The sequence below is a fragment of the Ovis canadensis genome, chromosome 16, assembly GCF_042477335.2.
Source record: "Ovis canadensis isolate MfBH-ARS-UI-01 breed Bighorn chromosome 16, ARS-UI_OviCan_v2, whole genome shotgun sequence".
NCBI lineage: Eukaryota > Metazoa > Chordata > Mammalia > Artiodactyla > Bovidae > Ovis > Ovis canadensis.
The window spans coordinates 35,406,287-35,431,895 of record NC_091260.1 but is presented as its reverse complement, the minus strand read 5'-3'; the positions used below and the strand labels follow the sequence as shown (position 1 = coordinate 35,431,895).

Sequence of the window (25,609 nt, the reverse complement as noted above, 5' to 3'; positions counted from 1 at the left end):
AGAAGATCTGCCATTCCTTTGATGTAGTATCAAAGACGAATATTCGTTATTATTTGAAAAGGATTTCCCAAATACATGTCTACTTGAGGCCAGATTCTCTTCATGTATTCAACCAAAATACCGTATCACAGCAGACTGAACGCAGAAGCATGGATGAGAATCTCAGTATTGAGATTCAGTACTCTGATTCAGTCTCTGTATTAAGCCAGACATCAAAGAGACTTGTAAAAAGTTAGGTCCTGACCCTCCAAGACAGAGAGATTACCACTGGCAGGAATGCGAGTTAAAACTTTCTAACCTTGAAAAGCAAATGAGTGATGGTAAAATAATTGTGGTATAGTGACCAGAAGGGGGAGATTTGGGTTTCCTCACACCTGAGGTTGTTAAAGCACATAAATACTTCAGAAAGTAAATTTTAAGTAAATTTTACAGTAAAGCCCAAGATTCTCAACAGTATTTATCAGCTTTATGTGGACACATGTTTAAATCAGCTATTTTTTTAAAAACTTGACATAGGAACAATCATTTATTAGCTCATAAATCTGAAACAGGCAGGGCTCAGCAGGAGTGGCTCATGTCTGCTTCCCGTGGCATCTGCAGACGCTAGAACATCCAGGGCTGCTTCTTCACTCCCCTGTCTGGTGCTTCATTCAGCTGGAGCAGCTGGGGGCTGTTGGCCTCTCTTTCTCAGAGCACAGAAATCAGGCTGTAGCAAGTGTTTCAAGCTAGGAAAGCAGGTGGAATAGATTCTCACAGCCCTCAGAAGGAACCAGCCCTGTCAGCACCTTGATCGTTGATTGTGGACTTCAAGCCTCTGGAACTATGAGACGATACATTTCTGTTAAGCCAAAAAACAAAGGTGATTCAAGAGAGCAAATCCCAGCATGGAAGCTCTTATCAAGCCACCACTTGGATTATATTTACTGATGCCTTATTGCCCAAATCTAGTTACATGCTCAAATCCCAGAATCAGTGTGGTAGGGGACTACAGAAGGGTGTATAAGTATACTGGGAGGTGTGGTCCATGGGGTCATCAAAATGAAAGTCCACCGCAAATAAAGAATTGTGTCTCCCGTCCCCCTACACCCTCTTTGGGATATATATTAGACAAGGTGACTTCCTCATTTTAACGGCTACCTAGCGTTTCATTATCTGGATAAAGATCATTCATGGCTTCTTTGAACTACATACTAACGGACATTTATGTTCCTTCTCAACTTTTCATTACTGAAAACAGTCTTGCAAAAATATTTTTTATGCATACATCATTCTGCACATCTAGTGAACATATCCATAGTGTGAATACTCAGCAAGTCCAATGGTATATGCATGTGTACTTGTTTTGGGTTTTGTTTTACTTCTTAGTAATTGCCTATTTAAAAAACAATGGTTTTATTAAGATATAGTTCATATAGCGTACAGTTCACCCATTTAGTTGTACAGTTCATTGAGTTTTGGTATATTTACATAGTTGTAGCCATCACTACAAGTTTTAAAATATTTTCATCCCTCCAGCAGAAAACCCCAGACTAGCAGTCTCTCCCCAGCCTTAGGCAACCACTGATCTACTTCCTGACTATATCCAGTTTGCCTGGACCTTTTACATAAATGTAATCATATAATATGTATAGTCTTCTGTGGCTGGGTTTTGCTCTCAGCATCATGCTTTCAGGGCTCATCCATGGTATAGCTTGTATCAGTATTCCATTCATTTTTAATTGTAGAATAGTATTCTCTTGTATGGATATACAAATTTTGTTTATTTACTCATTAGTTGATGGGCATTTGATTTCCACTTCTGGCTTCACAGTGCTGCTGGTAACAGTTCTGTACACATTTTCATGTGGACATAGCTTCATTTTTCTTGGGTATATACATAGGAGTGGGATTGCTTTACAAAGGTTTACAAAGTGAGATTGTTTTACAAAGCAGGTACACCATTTTACATTCCCACCAGCCCTGTTGGAGGCGTCCAACCGCTTCATTTTCTTACCAGCTTTTATTACCTTTTACCTGTTTAGTTTGGCATCAAAAAGAGCCAGACTTTGCGCTGGGCAGTGATGGAAAGACCAAATTCTAGGGGAATCAGGGAAGTGGAGTGAGTGGCACACATCACCCTCACCACAGGAGCGTTTTCAGCAGCCTCCAGTGAGATGTCGTAACCTGGGAAGAGTCATTTACCCCTCCTTCTCCACAGAGAATTCCATGGAACTGTTTGTAAATGACCGGTCACAGGAAGCACATTTAGTAATCCCTGAAGTGGAAGCCAGGAAATTGGATGCTTCATTTTCATCCCTAGAAACAAGTCATTTTACCTGTTTAGGAAGCACATTTTCTATGCTTTTTATTTTGGTTTACATAAAACTTTTCAAAGATGTCAGATACTTATAATTTGTAAAATTACCATACGTTTGTCTCTCCTAGCCAAAGATTTATTATTTTAAGGATGACAGATTTTAAAAATTTACTCTAGCAATATGTCAGACAAATGCATTTGCAAAACACATTTTGTCCCATCATATTATATATTGAGGCAATTTTGGTGAATATAAAAAAGGTCTGGTGTGACCTTTTTTAGGTCATTTTTTTTCTTATGGAGGAGTAAATTTCTTAGGAGCAATTTACCTAATTTTTAAAATATTGTGAAGTTTCAGAGTGGGAGAATCACACCACCTCGAAGAGCCCCTTCACCAGATGGCTTCTCACCATACAGCCCCGAGGAAACAAACCGCCGTGTAAACAAAGTGATGCGGGCCAGGCTGTACTTACTACAGCAAATAGGACCCAACTCCTTCCTGATTGGAGGAGACAGCCCAGACAACAAATACCGGGTGTTTATCGGGCCTCAGGTAGGAACTGTCACCATTTTACATTTTATTAGGATCTGGAACTAACTCAGTATACTGTGACATTCTTAAATTAGCATGTAATTCTCTTCTGTAATCTAAAGAGAGTTAAACTATTGGGGGAACTGTAAACACTTTATTTAATGTGTTTATAAAGGGCTTTACTATGATTTGATATACTTCAGAATACAAATTTGGTCTTTTTATGGCTTATTTAGGGCTGTGCCGGGTCTTCGTTGCTGCTTGGGCTTTTTCCTAGCTGTGGCGAGCAGGGGCTGCTCATTGTGGTTCCTCTTGTTGCAGAGCTCTAGGGTGTGTGGGCCTCAGGAGCTGTGGCTCCTGGGCCCGGCAGCTGTGGCCCCTGGGCCCGTGGGCCCAGCAGCTGTGGCCCCTGGGCCCGGCAGCTGTGGCCCCTTGGCTCCTGGGCCCAGCATATGTGGCCCGTGGGCCCGGCAGCTGTGGCCCCTGGGCCCGGCAGCTGTGGCCCCTTGGCTCCTGGGCCCGGCAGCTGTGGCTCGTGGGCTCTAGAACACAGTCTCAGTAGTTGTGGTGCGTAGGCTTAGTTGCTCCGAGGGATATGGGACCTTCCTGGACCAGAGATCTAACCCCTGTCTTCTGCATTGGTGGGTTGATTCTTTACCACTGAGCCACCAGACCAGCCAGCATGGTCTTTTTAATAAACCAAAAATAAGAGATTAATTCATGGAGATAGCTGTAGACTTTTCTTGCATATCCTTATATATCTTATTATATAAAGATAATGAGAAATTAATAGAAAGTTTAGTATAATAAACTTGGAAATATTTTTAAAGGGATCAACCTAGGAGTTCTAGTGGAACACGGATTTATTAAAGTAGAGGTTTTTTGTGTTTTTTTTTTTAACTCTTTAGAACTGCAGCTGTGGGCGTGGAACATTTTGTATTCATCTGCTATTTGTTATGCTCCGGGTATTTCAGCTAGAACCTTCAGACCCAATGTTATGGAGAAAAACTTTAAAGAATTTTGAGGTAATTTTTTTAAATAAATGCTTTGGAGTAAAATTGTCAACTAATTTTTATGATACTCCTGAAATTTTTCCATAAGCTTTAAATTTAAGTTAGACAGTGGTCATTTCAGAGATGTGAATGTATTTAAGGATTACTTGATGTCTGTAAATAGATCTCTTATAAGCTATTGACTAATTAGTTTTTTTCTTCTAGAGTGAAAAAAAGTAAACACTGACCTATAAAAATACTGTTCTTAGTAAACTACATGTATTCTTATTTTTGAAGCTCTTAAATTGTCTTTGTGAAAAACTTATGAAATAAAAGCCAAATAATTCAACCTATAGAACTCATTTTCTGTACATTATGGCACAAATGTCATGTTGCTGTCTTTTTTCAATGTTAGGTTGAGAGTTTGTTCCAGAAATATCACAGTAGGCGTAGCTCAAGGATCAAAGCTCCGTCTCGTAACACCATCCAGAAATTTGTTTCACGCATGTCAAATTCTCATACACTGTCGTCATCTAGCACGTCTACATCCAGTTCAGAAAACAGGTCAGTACTTTTTAAGGAATTAACAGCATTAATCTAGTGTTACTCTTTAATTTTAGGGGTTATTTACCTATTTATATATATATATGTATATACACACACACACTTGTTAAGTTGCTCTAAAATGACTTAACTATTGAATCTTGGCTTTCAAGTTAAAAATCACGGGAAAAAATATTAAAAGTCATCAAAGTATATTTGGATATTTTGTCTTGAAGCCTACAGTGTTGAAAATGGCACCTGAAATATCAGAATGTAATAACTGTCCACTTCATAAGAAAAATTAAGGTAGAAAGTAAGTGGCTACTGTTCATCAATTATGACTTCGTGCCACGCACCTTTTATGTTGTTTTATTAGGTAGGTTTTTACCACTTTGGGAGATAACGAACTTGAGGCATTGTGTAAAGAATATGTCTGTAATTCTTTTATAAATTATGTACAAGGCAAAGTGGTTATCCAAAATTACTTTCAAATATAGGATTTTTAAATTTCATGATATCACTGCTTCTCTCATAGACAGTCCTCAGGGAATCCTCATCACAGCCTGTTTTACATGTGAGAACATAAGTAGGCTCTTCTGAACAAAGAGACTAATCATTTGTAATTAAGAGATATAATACCCATTAATCATAGTTATTAATTAAAATCTATGTTGCTTCTCAGACTTTTCCATTGCCTGATTGCTGATCAGACTAAACTCATAATCCTGAAAGATCTGAGTTGTAAACCAGTATGACAGGTGTGGAAAAAATTAAGAGTATTATCATAAAAAGTCATGCCAGTTTTCTTTCTTTTCCAAGATTTCTTTATTGGTTTTAATGAAAAAAAATGAGGTTCTTAAAAATTACTCCAGAAAAGAGTACTCCTTTTTTTTAGAAGGGCACCTCCTATGTGTTCTCAGGAACTTTGGTCTGAGAAGCAGTGGTCTAAGTGATTAAGTGTCATTTGCATTCCATCAATCTTTTAAGTATTGTTGAGGAATAGAAAGTGATGATATTAGGCAAGAGCGTGATGAAGTAAAGAACTGAGAGAGTATCTATGGAAAAAGAAAATGTTTGAATTTTCTTATTTTTTATTAAATGGATTGATTTTAGAATGAGAGTTTTATGAGTTTTTTGGGACATGGTTCAGTGATAAGTAAAACCAGAACAGGTCATTTGAACAGACGCAGAACCGAACCCTCCTGACTTGTGGTTCAGGACTCTCTCTCTTAGCCTTCATTTCTTCTAAATAAATGGAAAAAATTAGCTTTATTTCTCAAGCTTCCTTACCCAAACTTATTCTAGAGCCTTTTTCCTTTTGATTGATATTTTTGTAGCTTTTTATTTTAGAAAAGAAATAAATGCTTAAAACCAGGTAGCCAATAGAAAGTGTCTCTCTCTTTCTCTAAGATGAAAAAGGCACCCTCTAAATATGGGCTGGCCGTAATTTGTGTTTTTTTTTATAAATTTATTTATTTGGATTTATTGTATCCAAAGGGGGAAACTGAAGAAGTTGTAATCTTAACTAAGTATACTGTGTAGGTAAAAAGGTTAATGTTTCATATAATCACAAAATTTTCTGTCTAAATATTTTAAGACTAAAATCAAAAAGAAAATTTATCTGGAGATCTTATCACATTTTATATTCATTTAAAAGTAGTATATAAGAAACAAGGAAAAACAGAATTGGGACAGATTGAGTATATAAAAAAATAATGAACAAAACAGTACCACCAAAACAATAGAAACCTGTGATCCAGTACAGAAGTGGGCAAAGAGCATGAGAATAATTTTCACAGAAGAAGAATTTCAAGGGGCTAACAAACATATTAAAACTGTTCGGGCAACCAAAAAACTAAGAACATGCTTATTTTAAAATATATATTTTTTATATATATGAGATTAATTTACAGAATTAATAGATTGTAATGAGACAGTTCTTATAAGATATGCTTTACTGTATGTAAAGTGGTATAGCCTTTCTGGAAAAAAGTAATGTGAATTTTGAAAACATTTACAGTCATTCATCCAGTATATGTATTACTTTTTTTTTTTTTTAAGAAAAAATATTTAATCTGAAAAATGCCCAAGACTTACATATAGCTGTTTTTCACAGTACTATGGTGAAGAATTTGGAACAACTTAAATATCCAGCAACTGAATGGTTAAGATATACCCATGTTATGAATATCTCATGCAGCCATTAAAATTATGCTTTTGAAGACTATTGAATGGAATGAAATAAAATCCAGATTTTACTATCTATATATACTATCTAGATATACTATCTGTCATGCATGAACCCATTTTTTATATAAAAAAGTATTACAGGTGCTTAAATAAATGAGGGAAAATTTTCATGGTTATTAACTGGTAGTATTATTACAGGTAACATTTTTATACTTTAAATGCTTAGGGCTTTGAGGGTTACTGGGCCTCTGTCACAGCTATTCGGCTCTGCCCTGTAGCTAAAGTAGGCACACACAGCATGGGGCATGGTTGCGTTACCCTCAATACTTTTCATCTTATTATTTTTAAATAAATATAAAGTCATGACATAATTTGATCTGCAACTTGCTTTTCAAGTTTAAAAAAATGTTTTCACTTTATATATCAAGAACATTATCCTCAGTACAAAAATATATATTACTTTCTTATTATGGCCATGTAAGATTATATGTATATAACACAGTGTATTTTGTTATTGCCATAATTAATGGATATTTGTGCTCAGATGCTCAGTCATTTCTGACTCTTTGTGGCCCCATGGACTGTAGCCCACCAGGCTCCTGTTCATGGGATTTCCCAGGCAAGAATACTGGAGTGGGTTGCCATGTCCTACGTCAGGGGATCTTCCCAACCCAGGGATTGAACCTATGTCTCTTGTGTCCCCTGCATTGGCAGGTGGATTCTTTACAACACCTCTTTTTTTTTTTTTTGCCTATATGCAATGGATTTTTCTATTTACTTGGAATATTTCTGAAGGAAAGCATTCAAAAAACAGGTTCTTTTAGGTCATGAATATGTACATTTAGTATCTTAAGAAATACTAGCAAATTCTTCTCTAAAAATTTAAGTTTTTTCCCTCCCACCAGTAGTGTATATGAGAGCCTGTTTTCCTATGCTATTATCAACCTGTTTAATTTTTGTCAGTCACATTATCCCAACCTTGCCAAAGACAAAGTAAGAGTTTTATTAATATAACATGTATTTTGTACTTCTCTTTTTATGTTTATTTGCTATTGGTCTTTCTTAAATCAGCTGCCTTTTTATCTTCTTTGCTTGTTTTACTGTTGAGTTGCTAGTATTCTTCTTACTGATATCATACTTACTTTGTACATAGTGGGAATGGTATATACAATATAATTATATTTATCATATAATTCAGATACACATAATAAAGTTACAGTTTTGCCATAAATGAAACCATTCTGTACAGGTTAGAATTCTGTCATGTTATCTGTTATTTTTTTCATCATATAGTACATTATAAATATTTTTCTTTGTCATCATGTATGGATCTCTGATCCTTTTCAAAGGCTTCATAATGCCTGGGTGTACTGTTGTTGTTTTTTAACCTCCTTTTGATGTTACTTTGGTTGACTCTTTTTTTCATTATGCTAAGTAGTACTATAACATTCTCACACATATATCTTTTTATTTGTGTCTTTATTTCCTTATGATATATTCCTGGAAGTCTAGTTGAAAGATTGTGTACGTTAAGAATATTTGTTTCTAGCTCTTTTCATCATCTTTCCATGCTGCCATAATGGTGTGTATGAATGTCCTGGCTGATACTCTGAAGAGTATCAACAATGCCGAAAAGAGAGGCAAATGCCAGGTCCTTATTAGGCCGTGCTCATCATCCAAGTCCTCATCAGGTTTCTAACAGTGATGAAGCATGGTTACATTGGCGAATTTGAAATCATCGATGATCACAGGGCTGGGGAAATTGTTGTGAACCTCACAGGCAGGCTAAACAAGGGCGGGGTATCAGCCCCAGATTTGATGTGTACCTCAGAGATCTAGAAAAATGGCAGAATAACCTGCTTCTGTCCCATCAGCTTGGTTTCACTGTACCAACAACCCCACCTGGCATCATGGACCATGAAGAAACAAGACAAAAACACACAGGAGGGAAAATACTTGCATTCTTTTCCTAGGGATGTAATACATACAAATAAAATGTCTCAGAGGACCAAAAAACAGTTGTTTCTAGATTTTTTTCTAGGAAAGTTGGACCAGATTCTATACTCACCGAAAGTGACTGAGATAGGCCTCCATACTTAAGGATGTGGAATAGATGAGTTCTGCAGTCCTTCCAATACTTGAAATCTTGACAGTGTTGGCATGTAGTATGTTTAGACATAGATCTTATGGTAGTTCATTTATTCAAAAGGTGCAATAACAAAATTTGGGTGATACATGTATCTCTTGAGATTTAGTTCATTTATTGAATTATAGTCATAGCAAGGAAAGGTTAAACCACATTCAAAATTGCTGTATAATAACAGTAGAAATACTTCTCAAATAGTTTATGTACACAACACTCCTAAACAAGAATTCCTAATTTTTTCGTAGTCTGAAGAAGCCAAAATTGTCTGTAGCATATGGCTTTAATTCTGTTAACATTCTTTTGTAGTTAATGCCTTCGTGTCCCCTTCCTTGTAGTATAAAAGATGAAGAGGAACAGATGTGTCCTATCTGCCTGTTGGGCATGCTTGATGAAGAAAGTCTTACGGTGTGTGAAGACGGCTGCAGGAACAAGCTGCACCACCACTGCATGTCAATCTGTACGTGGCGCTTTTTCTCCCCGTGCCTAGTCAGCATGGTCTCTCTGCGAGCTAACTGTCTGACCTAGGATGTTAACATGGCCTTTGGCGACATTGGTGAGAGGCGGAAAGAAGTATATACCTAGGCCCTATGTGAACTTCTCAACAAATAAGAGTTTAGATGTGTTAGGAGATGAGCTGTCTGAGCCAAGAAATGTTATAAAGTGAGACCCCTGGTAATGAAAGGCGTGCACAGAATTAGAAACAGTTCTGATCTGGTGGGTGCACCTGGAGGGAAGGGGATGGAAGAATGCCTGGGCAGGGCGTGCCAGAGAGGGTAACACCAAAAGCAAACTTTGCATGACGTGACCAGATTATCAAGTGGGCAGAATATTTTGGAAAACAGTAAATAAGATACTTGTTACATAACTAATAAAATAGCATTTGCAAAAATTACGAGCGTCAGAATAATCTAGCCTACTGTGTTTTCCTTTTACATAAACGTCCTTTTAGGTAAACGTTATATAAGTTTTGAGGCTCCTTCCACATATAAACCCTATACCAGCCATTATGAATAATTATTACATAAATAGTAAATGTTAAACATTTATGTTTTTGTAAGTTTTTTTCCCATAATTTTTCAGGGGCAGAAGAATGTAGAAGAAATAGAGAACCTTTAATATGTCCCCTTTGTAGGTCTAAGTGGAGATCCCACGATTTCTACAGGTAATAATTATGTGTTAATGATTTGGATATGTTTAATAAAGAATAAAAATGCTCTCACAGTGTCCTTTAAATCCGTTAATTCTTCTTAGCAACCTCTGTTCACTTTTCATTCAGCCACGAGTTGTCCAGCCCTGTGGATTCCCCTTCTCCCCTGCGAGCTACACAGCAGCAGACCACCCAGCAGCATCCCTTGGCTGGATCCCAGCGGAGGAATCAGGAGAGCAATCTCAACCTTACTCATTATGGGACTCAGCAGATCCCTCCTTCTTACAAAGATTTAGCTGAGCCTTGGATTCAGGCAAGTAGTTGTTGTTCTTCTTTCCCAAAGAACCATTTAAGGCTAGTTAATGTAGTTGTGTCCCAGTTTATAATTTAAGAAAGTACTTTTGCTTCCCTCCATCATGACTTGTATTCCACTGAAAATTTTAATTTGACCTTTGGTGTTCATATTATGCTGGGGCTTCCCAGGTGGCTCATTGGTAAGGAATTTGCCTGCCAGTGTGGGAGACGCGGCTTCAGTCCCTGGGTGGGGACAATCCGCTGGAGAAGGAAGTGGCAACCCACTCCAGTATTCTCTCTTGCCTGGGGAAATCCCATGGACAGAGGAGCCTGACGGGCTACAGTCCGTGGGGTCACAAAGAGATGGACACGACTGAGCAACTAAGCGTGCAGGCACACGTACACATTAATACTGTGCCACTTATAATGGAGCTGACACTTCAAAAATTCTTTGCAGTCTCACCTCCCACCTCTAGACTAAGAGACATAAAAGTGAATATCCTTATTCAAGGATAGAACCATTTAATACTAGCTTGTTCCAGTGTTTAATCCCACTCCTGCCAAGAATTTGTTATTTTTCTTACTTGTTGCCACTTAAACTCAGTTTCTCCAGTTGGTCTTCTCATGGCATATGTCAGGTACTTAATACTTGCTGAATGGATGAATAAGAAAAAATATGTGGCATTTACCTTATATATTAGTCATTTTTATTTGTAAGAGTAGTTCCCATTCCTTTACCTTCTCTTCTACTTAAATGCTTTCTCATCCTTAGTAAATTAGAATTTCAGTTGGTTGGTTGGTTTCTAATGGTTTTCTTTGTTGTTATCTGCTTAGTCTATTATTTTTTAAAATGTATAATCCAAAACTGGACAATATCTCCAGTAGATTATAGTGAAATAAAATGTTTTTAATAATCTGGTAAATTCTGTTAAATTTGTAAGCAGACATAGGTTAACTCATTACGCTTATATATACATCAGTAGAATTTCTCTCCTTTTTCTTTTTGTGACCATTATAGTCCTGAAGCTTTTAGAATTCCCTTTTCTTAGCATGTTAACAACCCAATAGGATTCTAATAAAATTTACAAACTTAGGAAATATTTTATCCAATTCATTAATGGTATTTAACATAGCCCCTCACCTGCCCATTCATGATTCCTCAAGAAAACTCTCAAGTTGATACTGAGCCTTGGATGCCATTTTTTCAAGGCAGTGGTCTAGTTTGTTTTGCTTACGCTGTAGGTTGGACTCAGCTATATATTCTTGTTTTTTTAATGAGGAATATCATGTAAGACATAAGGCTAGTGGTATGCTATTTAACAGTGCTGTGCTTAGTCACTCAGTTCTGTCCAACTGTTTGCAACCCCAGGGACTGCAGTCCGCCAGGCTCCTCCATTCATGGGGATTCTCCCGGCAAGAATACTGGAGTGGGTTGCCATGCCCTCCTCCAGGGAGTCTTCCCAACCCAGGGATCGAACCCAGGTCTCCCACATTGCAGGCAGATTCTTTACCATCTGAGACACCAGAGAAGCCCCATTTAACAGTGCTAGGCACACAATCAATTCACTAGATTCTAATTGATTTAGTCTCCTTTACTATCACTCTACAACAGAACACACAAAAACTGTCATTATTTGTTTCCCCCAAATCATGTTTATTCAATCTCTAATAGTTAGAAATCTTTCATATGATGTTATCTTAGACATTAAGTTTACTTTTAGCTAACTGGTCCATAATGTCAAGACCATGCACCCTTTCTTTTGGGACTCTCTGGCTTTGCAGATTGTGGTAATGATTACTATAATGACATACACTTTAATTATTATACGTATTTTTCATTATCCTTTGCTGATTTGAACACAGTTGTTTTTTAGTCTTTTGAGTTTTTCCACTCTATTCATTGTATTCTTTTCTAATTAACCAAGTAAGAGAAATTCTGTTACTTCTTGAACACCTTGCTCCAGTACCTTTCTTGATTTGGTCTTTTAAAATCTTGCTTCAGTTTTTTCCTCTGCAAACTATGTTAATACAGATTTGGGGTTCTTCACAGATATGTTTAGTTTGTGTTAAATACTGGAGCACAGAAATACATATATATCTGTCTGATTACTTAACGGTATTCACTCTTAGTTTTACGTTAGCTAATAAATATGTTAAGGACTTTTGATAATTACTAGTTAAATTTGAGTACGTCCTTATGGACACATTTGAAAATTTTATAGTATGGTGAAGATTTAAGAAATGTCTGATTTTCCTTTAGTAATCAAAAGTCATACTTACTTAATTCAAAACACTTTAGTTTTTCTTCACATTGAATTCATTTTGTCTGTTTGACTATAGGTATTTGGAATGGAACTCGTTGGCTGCTTATTTTCTAGAAACTGGAATGTAAGAGAGATGGCTCTCAGACGTCTTTCCCACGACGTTAGTGGGGCTCTGCTATTGGCAAATGGGGAGAGCACTGGAAATTCTGGGAGTAATAGCGGAAGCAGTCCAAGTGCTGGAGCCACGAGTGGGTCTTCCCAGACCAGTATCTCAGGAGACGTGGTGGAGGCATGCTGCAACGTTTTGTCAATGGTCTGTGCTGACCCTGTCTACAAAGTGTACGTTGCTGCTTTAGTAAGTAGCTTTATTCTCTAACTGTACCTTTTATGGGTTTGCGTTGGGTTGTTGGTTTGTTTTCTTTTTTTTTTTTCTTGACAGCTTGCAGATATAATTTTTAAGATTCAGTAAAACTATATAATTTGATTTTGGAAAATCCAAATTTTGTTTTTATTTTATAATCCCAGGAAATTGCAATTTTCCATTTAGCATCTTCACTTGGATTCTACTTATTTTAATCTGGTCAAGTTTTCTTAAATGCTGTTGTAAAGTAGCAATAGCTAGCTGTTCACATCTTTATTTGCCTTACCTTATACATGACCAGATTAAAAATATTTTATGGGATAGCAAAGTAACTAAAGTCACCTTTTTTTTTTTTTTTTAATTTAGTATTAGTAGACATTAAGAGCTGATTTTTAATAAACATTGTATGGAAATTCAGAAACCTTTTCATAAAAGAGGATTCTATGACATAAATTACTGAGTTGTTTTTCTAGTTTAATCTGTTAGAAGCTGGGTTTCATGGTGAGATAGAATGACAAGGAGGCTGTTCTGTAATTTTGTAGGCTAAAATTATGGGTATGTACACCTTTAGAACAAAGTTTCTCAACCTCCACACTTACTGACATTGAGACAGGCATCTTATGCATCATAGGATGTTTAGCAACATTCCTGGTCTTTACCCACTGCATAGCAGTGGCAACCCTCTCCTCTCCTTAGTCATAACAAGTAGTGTCTCCAAGCATTGCTGAATGTCTCCTGAGGGTTGAAAGTGCCCCCAGTTCAGAACCACTGCTTTAGAATAATTCTTACCTGATCTTTTGAAAACTCATTCATCTCTCTGCTTCCATTCTTCCATGCTTGCTAAGTCACTCAGTCTTGTCTGATTCTTTGCGACCGAATGGACTATAGCCCTCTAGGCTCCTCTGTCCATGGGATTCTCCATGCAAGAACACTGGAGTGGGTTGCCATGCCTTCCTCCAGGGGATCTTCCCGACCCAGGGATGGAACCAGAGTCTCTTCTGTCTCCTGCTTTGGCAGGCCGGTTCTTTGCCACTAGCGCCACCTGGAAACTTCCACTCTTAATCTTTTTCTAATCCATCCTCTAACAACTATGCCTACAAAATCTTCTTTTTGAACAGCAGTATGGCATAGGGTCATGAACATTAGTTTGGAGTCAAAATGGAGTGAACTCATAATTTACCATCCCAACTGGAATACTTGAATAATTTGCTAGTTAAACTGGGACTAGCCTAGGCCATCTGGATGTATGGTCAAAATCAGAGAGAACTTGATTCAAATTCCCATTCTCCAGTGAGCTGGCAGTGTAACTTTAGGACTCTTAAATTTTAGCTTCCTCACCTATAAAATAATGAAAATATTTATCTCTCAGGTTTGAAATAGAAACCTCTAACCATAATGTCTAGTGCATTGTAGCAAAGTTGAATATAGTGGCCATCGTTAATCCTTAAATGCCGCTTTATTCCCCAGCTCAGAAACCTTTAGAGGTTTCTGTTTCTTCAACAGCATTTCCTAAAGCATATTTTGTGGAAGTCTGGACGGGTTATGAGAAGTTCCCTGAAGAAAGAGTCTGTGTTCAGTTAAAATTTGGTAAGCACAGAGTCACATGAGGTTAAATGGGTCTGTTCACTGAAAGGCGTCTAGGAACCTTCATAAGTTAATATACATTAGGAATCTAATCATAGCATAAGATGCATTATCTCCCAGCTTTATCTTACCATGGTCCGTTTTTCATGTTAGCATCTTGAGGGACCTAGCATCCTACAGAATACTATAGAATAAAGACCAGCATGCTGTAGAATTAAGATTACTTCTTTCTTCTTACTGTTCTCCAGCATAAAGCTTCAGACATACTTAACTGTTTGGTATACCGCCTTACTATCCAGTTGTTCATTACCAAGTTCAGATGGTGTCCCAGTGCATTTGTGAGCTCCTAGAGTATAGAGGCTCTGAATGAAACTGTATTCTGATTCCTCTACAGTTACTTAGTGTGCCAGACACCGTGGGGGCAGATATGGTTCCTGCCCTTAGAGCTCTCCTTTCCCTCTCTCTCCTCCTTCTTGCCCTTTGTTTTCTCTTCTCCTCTCTCCCAATATATAATTTTTTGCTGAACCATTTGAAAGTTGTGTGTAGGCATCATGACATTTCACTTCCAATACTCTTGCATGTATCTCTTAAGAACAGATACATTATTCTGTATAACCACAATGCAGTCAGCAAGCTCTGAAAATTTAGCATTAATAACAATATTATTATGTACTATAAAGTCCATATTAAAATATCCCCAATTGTCCCAACTGTGTCCTTTACAGCTAAACCACAGACTTTACTCAGATTTCATCGGGTTTTCCATTAATGTCTTTTCTCTCTTCTAGGATCCAATCCACAATCTCACATGTCATTTAGTTATCATGCCCCCTTAATCTCTTCCCATCTGGGACAGTCCCTCAATCTTTCCTTGTCTTTTGTGGACCTTGACACTTTTGAAGTGTATTGGCCAGTTATTTTGAAGAATGTCCCTCAGTTTGGTTTTATCTGGTATTTTCTCATGATCACATTATGCATTTTGTGTAAGAACACCAGAGGTGATATGCCCTTCTCAGTGCATCAGTCTCAGGGGGTACATCACATCAGTGTGTCTTATAGTTGGTGATGCCATCATCCTTCATCACTTGCTTAAGGTGATGTCTACTGGGTGCTGTAAATTCACTCTTAGGAAATGTCTTGGGGCAGATACTTTGAGACTATGTAAATACTCTGTGTCTAGCCACAGAGTTTAGCATTTGTTAGTGAATCTTGCCTACAGCAATCATTACTGTAGTGTCCTAATGATGATCTTCTATTTCCCATATTCCTTCTATATTATTTAACTCTTTTATGAAGAAGAGCTGTATTTTCTCATGTATATATTTAGTCAGTATTTCTGTCACCAGACTTATGGGTATTTATTTTTTTCTTTGGGTTATAATCCAGTACTGTCAATCATTTACTTTGTTGCCCAAGTCATTCCAGCTTTAGCCATTGGGGACTCTTTCTTTTTTTTTATTTTTGTTTTTTTTTGGTGGGGGGGGGACCTCTCACATTGGCTCCTTTTCTCATTTTCTTTTTAAAAGAACTATTTTGAAATTAATTCAGACATTTAAAAATTACAAAAATAGTTGAGTTCCCTATTTAATTATTCCATTTTTTATTTGTATCACCTCATGGATTCTTATTTATGGGTCATAATCTATTCCTGTCATTATTTTATTTCTCAAAATGTCTCAGATTAGGCCATTGTCTCTGATGCTTTTTAAGTGTAGTTAAACTGACCTTCAGTCTTTTTCCCCCAGAAAACGTTGAGAGCCATGCTAGTATATACTCCTTGCCATAGTCTGGCAGAAAGAATCAAACTGCAGAGACTTCTCCGGCCAGTTGTAGACACCATCCTAGTCAAGTGTGCAGACGTCAATAGGTAAGGCCCTTTTAATGAACTGAGTCAAACCCTCTTGTCCTAAAAGCCTAGCACGGAGCCTCAGACCTGCTGAGTGTAGGATACATGCTTATTAAATGAGGCCTTGAATATTGTTTTCTAATGTGAGATTTGAAATTAACATGTAACGTTTAAAGCTCTTAAGGACTAGAAAAACGAACTAATGGCAGGTAAAAAACAGGATAACAAACTGCATGGACCTCCACATTATTGTGATTCTCTTTTAAAAGTAATATTCTTAAAGCTGAAATCCAGTTGATAAGAATAGCTGATATATGAGGTATAATCTCATTTTAGAGAATGAGTTACACAGGATAGGAACCAATAAAATTATTACACATGGTTTGTATTATCAGGACCAAAAAAAAAAGATTTTAAAAAAATTTCATAATTTTCTTTGTGATGGAATTTTACTCTATGACAGTTTATGTCAAATAACAATAATTCTGTGTCACTATCCTTAAAAATCAGCAAGGGACAGAACAGCCCTAATTGGAGGTATAAAAATACAAAGTAGAGAAATGAGGTATGGTGATAAGGAACATGACAAGGTTTATTAGACCACTGGTTCTTTCTCTCTCTCCTTTTTTACCCCTTTCCATAAAGTGGGAGGAAAAGACCATTTTTTATACAAAAAGCATAGCCACAGTCAACACATTTGGCAGTTCTAATCTCTTCCTGGCCCAGCAGATCCCAGGTGGTTAGGAGGATTGACTCCCTTAGTTTGCCCCTGCAATTACCTCCTTTTGGAGCTCTTCCAGGCCAACTCTCTTCCTCCCTGAATCACACGACATAGTCTGTAGAGGGTCTCAAAATTTAAGCACTTAACTTTGACTTGTTTGTCATCTCTTGAAGTCTGTCTTTCGCCTCCATTGTCTCTCTGCACAAGACTACACATTATAAGAATTAGAGGTTTTCTTGTTGCTTAGAGAGAATACTATAAATATCTGAGAAAAATTAACATTTGTAAAATGCGTAAAAAAATCATTTCATTTTTTAATACTGTATAGATTTGGGTTTGTTTTTTTTTTAACCCTGAGAATTTCAGTGCTTTTATAGCAATTGTTTTGTTGTCCACTCTGATATTCTAAAGTTCGGTTGTTTGTGTGGTCACCTGAATGACTGAACACTATAAGGAATATAGTAAAGAGATTTTATGATATTTAGAAGTCACTTTGGCTATATAAAAAGAATATAAAGTTTTAGATGGGAAGATTTTGTTTTTAATTTAACAATTCTTAGTGAAAATCCAGAAATCAAAATGTTAGAATCTTCTTTCTTATTTTAACAATATATGATAATGAAAATAAGCTTTTTATATGGTTTGGTATTTAAATTAATACTTGCTGTGTAAGAACCAGTAGTGAAGATTCTGTGTTTAACATAGAGGATAAGGTAAAATTTATGAAATTAGAACTAATAATAAATATTATGACTTATAGTGACATCAATAATGCAATTTTAGTGATAGTCCTGAAAAACATTTTTTCCCACCTTTTCACATGGCGTTACATTACTACTCTCCTTTTAACATATATTTTATCCAAGACTCAAGTTTGATGTTGCTTCCTTTCATTTTTAGTCGCACAAGTCAGCTGTCTATATCAACGCTATTGGAATTGTGCAAAGGCCAAGCAGGAGAGTTGGCAGTTGGCAGAGAAATACTTAAAGCTGGTAATAACTTTTCACTTAAAATTAATATAGCATATTTTATCATTTTCCTTAGACAGTCTAATCTTATCTCTAACATGGCCGTTGCAGGATTTTGAAGTAATTTTATAAATTGACTTGGTCAGCTAACATTAAAAATAGGAATAAATATGAAAGATAAATTCTTGAAATTAATATAATTCAGAATATTTTTATTAAACTTAATTTGATCATATTTTTAGGTTTTAATATCACTATTTTTCAGTTATTTTTGCTTTCCTTTTTGTAGGATCCATTGGTATTGGTGGTGTTGATTATGTCTTAAATTGTATTCTTGGAAACCAAACTGAATCAAACAACTGGCAAGAACTCCTGGGCCGTCTTTGTCTCATAGATAGACTGCTGTTGGAATTTCCTGCTGAATTTTACCCTCATATTGTCAGTACTGATATTTCACAAGCTGAGCCTGTTGAAGTCAGGTAATTTTTCTTCTGAAAATGTATTTCTTTTCCTCTTCTTACCTAACCCATCCCACCCCCACCCATACCTGTCCAAGAAGAATACATTTTAGATTAATGAAAGACTCAGAAACTACAGAGCATATGTAGGTTACTGATACTTTAATATTTGATTGACAAACACCTAAAATCTAGGCTATTTAAAATATATAGATATTTTATACTGAAGCAGTTTTTTTTTTAACGTAAAAGCTGTAAATTAGTACCATTTTATTTCTGTATATATTTGCAGTAATTTTAACTTGTTTCATAATTGAATGTGCTTTTTCTTTCAGGTATAAGAAGCTGCTGTCCCTCCTGACCTTTGCTTTGCAGTCCATTGATAATTCCCACTCAATGGTTGGTAAACTCTCCCGAAGGATATATTTGAGTTCTGCAAGAATGGTTACTGCAGTACCCCATGTATTTTCAAAACTGTTAGAAATGCTGAATGTTTCCAGTTCCACTCATTTTACCAGGATGCGGCGGCGTTTGATGGCTATTGCAGACGAGGTGGAAATTGCTGAGGCCATTCAGCTGGGCTTAGAAGACACTTTGGATGGTCGACATGACCGCTTTTTGCAGGCATCTGCCCCTAACAGCTATCCAGAAGCCATGGACAATAGTTCCTTTGAACGCATGGACCATTTAGAGAAAACTGGAAAAGGATTGTGTGCTACAAAGTTGAGTGCCAGTTCAGAGGACATTTCTGACCGACTGGCCGGCATTTCAGTAGGACTTCCTAGTTCAACAACAATGGAGCAACCAAAGCCAATGGTTCAAACAAAGGGCAGACCCCACAGTCAGTGTCTGAACGCCTCTCCTGTATCTCCTCATTCCCAGTTAATGTTCCCAGCCTTGTCAACCCCTTCTTCATCAGCCCCATCTGTACCACCTGGCGCCGGGACAGATCTCTCTAAGCAGAGACCTCAGGGGTTTGTTCCCTGCAAAATGCCTTCTGCGTCTCCTCAAACACAGCGAAAGTTTTCTCTACAGTTCCAGAGAAACTGTTCTGAAAACAAAGACTCAGATAAACTTTCCCCAATCTTCACTCAGTCAAGACCCCTACCCTCCAGTAATATACACAGGCCAAAGCCATCTCGACCTACCCCAAGTAATACAAGTAAACAGGGAGATGCCTCAAAAAATAGCATGACACTTGATTTGAACAGTAGTTCCAAATGTGATGACAGCTTTGGCAGTAGCAGCAATAGCAGTAATGCTGTTATACCCAGTGACGAGACAGTGTTCACCCCAGTAGAAGAGAAATGCAGATTAGATGTCAATACAGAGCTCAACTCCAGTATCGAGGACCTTCTTGAAGCATCTATGCCTTCAAGTGACACAACAGTAACTTTTAAGTCAGAAGTTGCTGTGCTCTCTCCTGAAAAAGATGAAAATGATGATACCTACAAAGACGATGTGAATCATAATCAAAAGTGCAAAGAAAAGATGGAAGCTGAAGAAGAAGAAGCTTTAGCGATTGCCATGGCAATGTCAGCATCTCAGGATGCCCTCCCCATAGTTCCTCAACTGCAGGTTGAAAATGGAGAAGATATCATCATTATTCAACAAGATGTAAGTACGGGGTCTTTTAAGTGGTTAGAGTTTCCTTGGACCATACACTAAAATAAATCTAGTATAGAAATATGGCTTCTGAGTTAACTCTAAGAAGCAGATTTTTCACATAGAATTAATTGTACAACAATTTTTGTGTCACTGCTTGAACAGAAATACATGTTGCCTATTTCAGAGGCACTTCTGGTTGATTCTACAGTGGTGAATCACTTAAGCATTTGCCATTGGTTACCAACACTGTCCTTTCAGAGGTCAAGTTTATAGGTGATTTGGGAAGCCAGACTAAACGAGTAATATTTTGCTAAGCTAATTTCACAAACTCATACTTGTAACAGTAAAAAGATTGCTTTCGTTTATTATGTAGACACCAGAGACTCTACCAGGACATACCAAAGCAAAACAGCCTTATAGAGAAGACAGTGAATGGCTGAAAGGTCAGCAGATAGGCCTTGGCGCCTTCTCTTCTTGTTATCAGGCTCAAGATGTGGGAACTGGAACTTTAATGGCTGTTAAACAGGTAAATGTCTAGTGAGCTTATAAATGATTAAAATTATAAAAATGAGTAAAGTGAAAAAGGCTATATCCCCATGTGTATATAATTTAGTTCTTTAAGTTTTCAGAAACCTAAATTTCAAAAGTAGATGTTGCCAGGGCACCAGAAGCATCATGAGTCTGTTTGAAAGTTGAAGCATGATTACCATAAGGTGCAGTATCCAGATGCGCCTTAGCAAGGTTGTGTTTCTTACTGTGCTTTTTCATATGTATTAGAGGCATGGTTTTACACTCCCTTCAGCCAAGTTACTGGTGCAGTGACACCTTGGGATTTCTGCCGTTCACTCTTTATAATGAGCATGCTTATCAGTATATAACAAGTCAAGTTTTCATTTCCAAGTCATGTTGGTTCTTATGATTGGTCTTTTCTCATTTTTCAGTCTGTCTTCAGACAGTTTTGAAAGAGTGGCTGTGCCCAGCCTTTTATCAAATCTGATATGTGACTGCTGCTTAAGATACAGTCTTACTATCTTAGAAGACTTCGACTTGTTTTTTTTTTTTTAAGTATATACATTGTATCCATGAACATAATAAATGCAATCTCCTATTGATATATAAGCTAATTTGGGTTTGTCCATTTTAGATCAGATTGTTAATGAAAAATTATAAATGAAAACTCATCAGGATTCAGAACTTTATATGTGTTTATTGAAACAGGTGACATATGTCAGGAATACGTCTTCTGAGCAAGAAGAAGTAGTAGAAGCATTAAGAGAAGAGATAAGAATGATGAGCCATCTGAATCACCCAAACATCATCAGGATGTTGGGAGCCACCTGCGAGAAGAGCAATTATAATCTCTTCATTGAATGGATGGCAGGTATGTTCATGTTTTAAATCAGAAGAGAGTAATACATAGATTTAACTTTTGCTTGATTTAAATTTAGGAAAAACAGTTTAATGAACACTTGCTTTATTAAATAGTTTAGGTTTCTAAATGCAAATTGCTCTAACATAGTACAGTTGTATAAACTATAAATATTTTGTCTTTCATTTAAATATAAATTCATTACCTTTTAAACTTTTACAGGGTGTCTTTTAAAATGATTGTGTGCCATTGTTTTATAGGAATAATTGTTCAAACCTTCTATGATAAGATCCATATAGTCCAGTTGGCCATCTTTAATTGGATAGATTTATGAGATATTTTAACATAACTATAAAAATGAAATGAAGATACAGCTTTTAAAACTTACAAGTATACTAGCACTGAAGCGTAAAGTTGAACCTTGTCATCTGCTTTAACAAACAGTTTTATTCTATATTACACAGCATAATACAGTAAAATATATACAGTGAAATAAATGACTTGGGGTGTAATGAATACATAAGTGCTCGGTTCAACTTCCTAGATCTTCTGAGTTTGAAGAGTGTATTTCTATTTACAAATCAGTTCTTTACTGTATTCTCTGATGTTGGTTGTAGGTGGTTGATGGTTGTATGTGTGTTGACTATAAATACTTCTAGAAGAGGCTGAGTTTGTAACCTGTTGTCCCAGGTCATAGATGGTAAATAGTGAGATAGGAAGCCTAATTCTGGGTTCTTCTGTCTCCTCCCATTCTTTTTACTTATTTCACTGTTGACTTAAGTATTTAAGAAGGGCATTTTGTGTATCTTGGTCAAAAAGAGAGGTGACTTGTACATATGAGAAATAGTTCCATCCAAAATTGTTAAAGGTTTCTGAAATCTTGACTTTCCAGAAAACCAGTTCATGTGGGTTCCATGAAAAGGTCTCCTAATTGATAGACTTTAAGATTACTGGAATGTGTTAGTTTTTAAATCAGTTTCACTTCTGATGCAGATGATGAATACTTCAAATGTGAATGTCAGCTCATGGATTGCAAGCTTATATAATCAAAGGATGTAATAAACCATTTAATTTTGGCTTAAATTTATGATTAATTATTATTATTACATGTTTAGGGGGCTCTGTGGCTCATTTGCTCAGTAAATATGGAGCCTTCAAGGAGTCAGTAGTTATTAACTATACTGAACAATTACTTCGTGGCCTTTCATATCTCCATGAAAACCAGATCATTCACAGAGATGTCAAAGGTAAGAATTCTTTTCATTACTATCTGCTTATTACCAATAAGCAGAAAACAAATGTCATTTTAAAACTTGGACCCTTGTTGATAGTTTCTAACTTGAGCTCCACTATGGGATCTTTTTCTCCAACTCTCTCCTGAGTACTCAAATTTCTCCTAAGTAAATTAGAATTACTAGAAGTGAAAAGAGCTTTCAGGATAATATATCCTGCCTTCCTTAAGCTGTGACTTTTACAGTTTTAACAGCTAACTCGGTTTGCCACCATACTGCTTCCTCAAAGGTTTCTGTTCTTGGTTTTATTTAAAATAACTGGGATATTATAAACTTCTTTTAAGAAAGAGCCTCTCAAATCTGTTGCAGTTTGGTTTATTAAAATCAACTTTGGGGGATTCCCTGGTAATACAGTGGTTAGAACTTCATGCTTTCACTGCCAGGGCCTGGGTTCAATCTGTAGATGGGGAACCGAGATCTTGTAAGCTGGGTGGCATGGCCAAAAAATAAAAGCAGCTTGGCTTTCTGACATGAATGCCCTTCTATAACAATAATTCTTTATTAAGCTATAATTATGAAATTACAGTATAAAGTCTGAATTGGTCTATCTAGGTCAATATGTTTAAACCGAACTTTGTCTTAAAAGTGTAAACTGCACTAAAAATTGAACTCTGAGGAAAGATTTTGTTAGGAATCATTATATTAAAGGCTTAACACTAAAGTTTCACAAAATCTCTGCTTTTATTCCTAATGCCTTGATGCTTTGCCCCATTGTCCCTCTGAGGCTTTGGATTTTATTTTACATTGCGGAGAACTATGTACCTTTACTAATGAAGTGAACTGTGAAGAAGAGTAGATTTCTCTGATACGGGGTCTTTCTTTTGTCATTGTCCTATTTCATCAGTAGCATTTTGCTGAGTCTTTAATCTGTTGTTTTTAACGTGGAAGGTTATTTGCTGTTTCTGTTGGCAGGTGCCAATTTGCTCATTGACAGCACAGGTCAGAGACTGAGAATTGCTGATTTTGGAGCTGCAGCCAGGCTGGCGTCAAAAGGAACCGGCGCAGGAGAGTTTCAGGGACAGTTATTGGGGACAATTGCATTTATGGCACCTGAGGTGAGAAGCAACTCTGAATGTGATGAAAGAAAATATCTTGGAGCTCTGTGTGGCAGCGTTACACCAAATAATTTTGCAGTGTTATCCTATATATGCTTACTAATTGGAAGTCCACAGCCTTAAAGCTAAGGTTTTGATGATATCCTTGATTTTCAGGCCCTTAATCCCTGCCTTTCCATAGCCTTTAGGCAAATCTATTAAAACCTATTTCTAACAAAGAATTATTGGATAATTTATAGTAGCTGTTTTCTGGCAAACCTAAAGTACATACAAAATAACTGTGTTCTGAACCCGGTCTCTTCCGTTGTGTTCAGAGCTCTTCATGTTCATACGCAGTGATTACTAGTTGTCCTCTTGAGTTTACTAAGTGTACTGAGGCGGCTTTGAAATTCTGACATGACTCTGCTTCAGAAGCTCACAGTTCTCCAAAACATATTTGTGCCACATGGGAAATTAAGCATATTAATAAAATCACAGATAGTCTATGGAATTGCTCTTTGTACCCCCGTTTTTCTCTGAAGTAGAAAAACTAGAACCCATAAAGAAAGAATGGCTTTCTCTTTTTCTAGTGAGTCATATTTCCAAGTTAACTCTGCTTTATTTTAGGTCCTCAGAGGCCAGCAGTATGGTCGGAGCTGTGATGTATGGAGTGTTGGCTGTGCTATTATAGAAATGGCTTGTGCTAAACCACCTTGGAATGCAGAGAAACACTCCAATCATCTTGCTTTGATATTTAAGGTAATCGTGAGATAAAAATGACTTCTTTCTGCTAAAGTTGGCAACAGGCAAATTTTCATGGATTCTTCTTCACTATCAATCTAACATGAAAGCATATCTTCAATAAGTGTATGTGTATCTAGGAGTTGATATGGTGCAGTGAACGTTGGCAGCCTCAACAGCAGTTCTCATGCTTTATAAAGTCACTGTGAACACTGAATTAGCAGATACTGAATCATTGCTCCTGGGTGAAATATGTACCTACATACACACACACACACATCAAACTTTTAAATTAAAATACTGGAAGCTCTTTATGTATTGTACTGTTACAATTCGTAAATGTATTATTTTCTGTATTTAAAAAGTTCATACCTGAGGCAGAGGCCAAGACTGTTCTACCTTTCTGACAACTCTCAAATTAACTGTTTCCACCAGAGAGTAATGAAATGATTGAGTTTTTAGCGTTTGAGTTAGACCTGTGCTTGTTTAAAAGCTTGGGCTTTGGAGCCGTACAGACCTGGTTCCATCCTTTAATAGCCACGTGAGTAGGAAAATTATTCTGTCTGCCCTCTGTTTCCTTGTTTACAAAATGGGTGTAATAATAACACCTACTTTATGAATTATTCATGTCACCGTATGAGAATAAACAGAATTACCTCTGGGGCTGAGTAAAGCACTTAAACCACAATCACTTCTGTTGCTGAGTGGCTAGTGTAAGTCCTCCGAGCTGACCGCCAGCACCTCTCACCTGCTGTAACCTCATTCCTCCCCCTTCTTCAGGTCTCCCCATTCTTGGAAAATTTCCTCAGTCACCTGGGGAGAAAAAATCAGTGCAGTTGTGTTTCTGATGTAGTCAGTTGACTGGCCAGGTTTAGTCTTCTCTGAATAGCTCTCTGTGCTAAAAAACAAAAAACAACAACAACGACAAAAAAAAAAAAACACAGAAAATGTGCAGTGAAGCAAAGAGGACAAACCATTTTGGAGAATTTGAGGAAAGCAGAATTGATGGAGTGAATACCTGCCTAATTATTTTGATGTACCTTGGCCTTGTTCATTTGAGACCATAAAGAGGACTGCAGCTCCCATCTCATCTCATCAGGAAGCATTGGGTCAGATTTATAAGTTTTACCATAGACACCTTGTTAGGAAAAAGTCCACCCACTTGTTTTAATTCCTCTTTATAGGATGCACAGGTATCCTATACAGATACCTGTATAGAAGTA

The 25,609-nt window shown here is 36.9% G+C and overlaps 1 protein-coding gene, 1 long non-coding RNA gene and 1 pseudogene across 3 annotated transcripts in view; 2 read left to right on the top strand and 1 right to left on the bottom strand.

The window, feature by feature from the left end:
• Positions 1 to 25,609, top strand: part of MAP3K1 (mitogen-activated protein kinase kinase kinase 1) — a 74,896-nt gene that overhangs the window by 46,635 nt on the left and 2,652 nt on the right. For both annotated transcript variants that reach the window (XM_069556507.1, XM_069556508.1), the window contains exons 4-19: positions 2,649 to 2,849; positions 3,737 to 3,853; positions 4,236 to 4,384; positions 9,035 to 9,156; positions 9,780 to 9,861; positions 9,976 to 10,159; positions 12,481 to 12,759; positions 16,095 to 16,216; positions 17,817 to 17,908; positions 18,174 to 18,363; positions 18,678 to 19,959; positions 20,324 to 20,476; positions 21,169 to 21,331; positions 22,435 to 22,566; positions 23,524 to 23,666; positions 24,273 to 24,404. In XM_069556507.1, the coding sequence (XP_069412608.1) occupies positions 2,649 to 2,849; positions 3,737 to 3,853; positions 4,236 to 4,384; positions 9,035 to 9,156; positions 9,780 to 9,861; positions 9,976 to 10,159; positions 12,481 to 12,759; positions 16,095 to 16,216; positions 17,817 to 17,908; positions 18,174 to 18,363; positions 18,678 to 19,959; positions 20,324 to 20,476; positions 21,169 to 21,331; positions 22,435 to 22,566; positions 23,524 to 23,666; positions 24,273 to 24,404 (3,543 nt within the window). The remainder of the gene's footprint in view (positions 1 to 2,648; positions 2,850 to 3,736; positions 3,854 to 4,235; positions 4,385 to 9,034; positions 9,157 to 9,779; positions 9,862 to 9,975; positions 10,160 to 12,480; positions 12,760 to 16,094; positions 16,217 to 17,816; positions 17,909 to 18,173; positions 18,364 to 18,677; positions 19,960 to 20,323; positions 20,477 to 21,168; positions 21,332 to 22,434; positions 22,567 to 23,523; positions 23,667 to 24,272; positions 24,405 to 25,609) is intronic.
• Positions 445 to 25,284, bottom strand: LOC138421987 (uncharacterized). Its single transcript, XR_011249696.1, has 2 exons — positions 25,135 to 25,284; positions 445 to 838 (listed from the first exon to the last, which is right to left on the bottom strand). It is a non-coding gene; the product is annotated as an uncharacterized lncRNA (long non-coding RNA).
• On the top strand, positions 8,121 to 8,567 carry LOC138421986 (small ribosomal subunit protein uS8-like; annotated as a pseudogene).